Here is a 1004-nt window from a genome sequence, read left to right as displayed (position 1 = left end):
TTTTTAAGACATGGGAATTACATGCAGTGATACTACTACTCACTACTCGATAAGATAAATTAGAAATAAACTTAACAGAAAACTATAGATTTGACTGTGACTGACTGTTTCATATACAATGTATTAATGGAAATCAAAAATAGTTTAAAGCTCTTAAGCTACCAAAAACTCATTGCTTTCCTTCAATTTCCCTATAAAAGCGCTGAACTGAAATGCAACAAACATCAGTTGCTCCATTAAGCACAGCACCATGGAGTTCTTCGTAGTATTCGCTCTCCTCTTGGCTTCGGCCTACGCTTCGCCAACTATTTTCCAAAGGGAACTAGTTGTTCCCGTTTTGGATGACAACGTTGAAGGACGTATTACTAATGGCCTAACTGCTGCTTCTGGACAATTCCCATATCAAGTTGGTCTCTCATTGAAAGTGAGCTCTACTTCGTCAGCCTGGTGCGGTGGTTCTTTGATTGGTAACAAATGGGTCCTTACCGCTGCTCATTGTACCGACGGGTAAATACTGAGACAAAAAAATATCTCAACAAAATTAATTGCACTAACTTGAGCGATTGAGTTAACATTATACATTTTTTCCCACACAGTATTTCTTATGTTACCGTCTACTTGGGTTCAACTTATCGTACAGCGGCTGAAGCTACATACACCGTATCGAGCAGTGATATAATCATCCACTCTGGCTGGAACTCCAATACGTTGAGAAACGATATTTCTCTCATAAAAATCCCATCAGTGTCCTACACTAGCAGAATCCAAGCTGTTCCATTGCCTGCTGTTTCTAGCTCTTACTCCACTTATGCCGGTGATTCTGCCATCGCTTCCGGTTGGGGACGTATCAGTGATTCTGCTACCAGTGTGACCAACTACTTGCAATATGCCATCGTGCAAGTGATTACCAATGCTGCTTGCGCTGCAACATATGGCACAACGTATGCAACCAGCGGCAACATTTGCATCGCCACGACTGGCGGAGTATCCACTTGCAACGGTGA

The 1004-nt window shown here is 41.9% G+C and overlaps 1 protein-coding gene across 1 annotated transcript; it reads left to right on the top strand.

Moving 5' to 3' along the window:
• Window positions 1-250: 250 nt before the first annotated feature.
• Window positions 251-999, top strand: LOC118756592 (serine protease 1-like; the record flags this gene model as incomplete). The annotated part of the gene is made up of 2 exons (XM_036491345.1): window positions 251-507; window positions 597-999. Coding segments are annotated over exons 1-2 (660 nt in total), but the record flags the coding sequence as incomplete, so codon positions are not given.
• Window positions 1000-1004: the final 5 nt, after the last annotated feature.

Source organism: Rhagoletis pomonella, unplaced genomic scaffold (assembly GCF_013731165.1).
Source record: "Rhagoletis pomonella isolate Grant_MI unplaced genomic scaffold, Rhpom_1.0 Rhpom_scaffold_11023, whole genome shotgun sequence".
Lineage (NCBI taxonomy): Eukaryota > Metazoa > Arthropoda > Insecta > Diptera > Tephritidae > Rhagoletis > Rhagoletis pomonella.
This window is presented reverse-complemented; position numbering and strand designations above follow the sequence as displayed.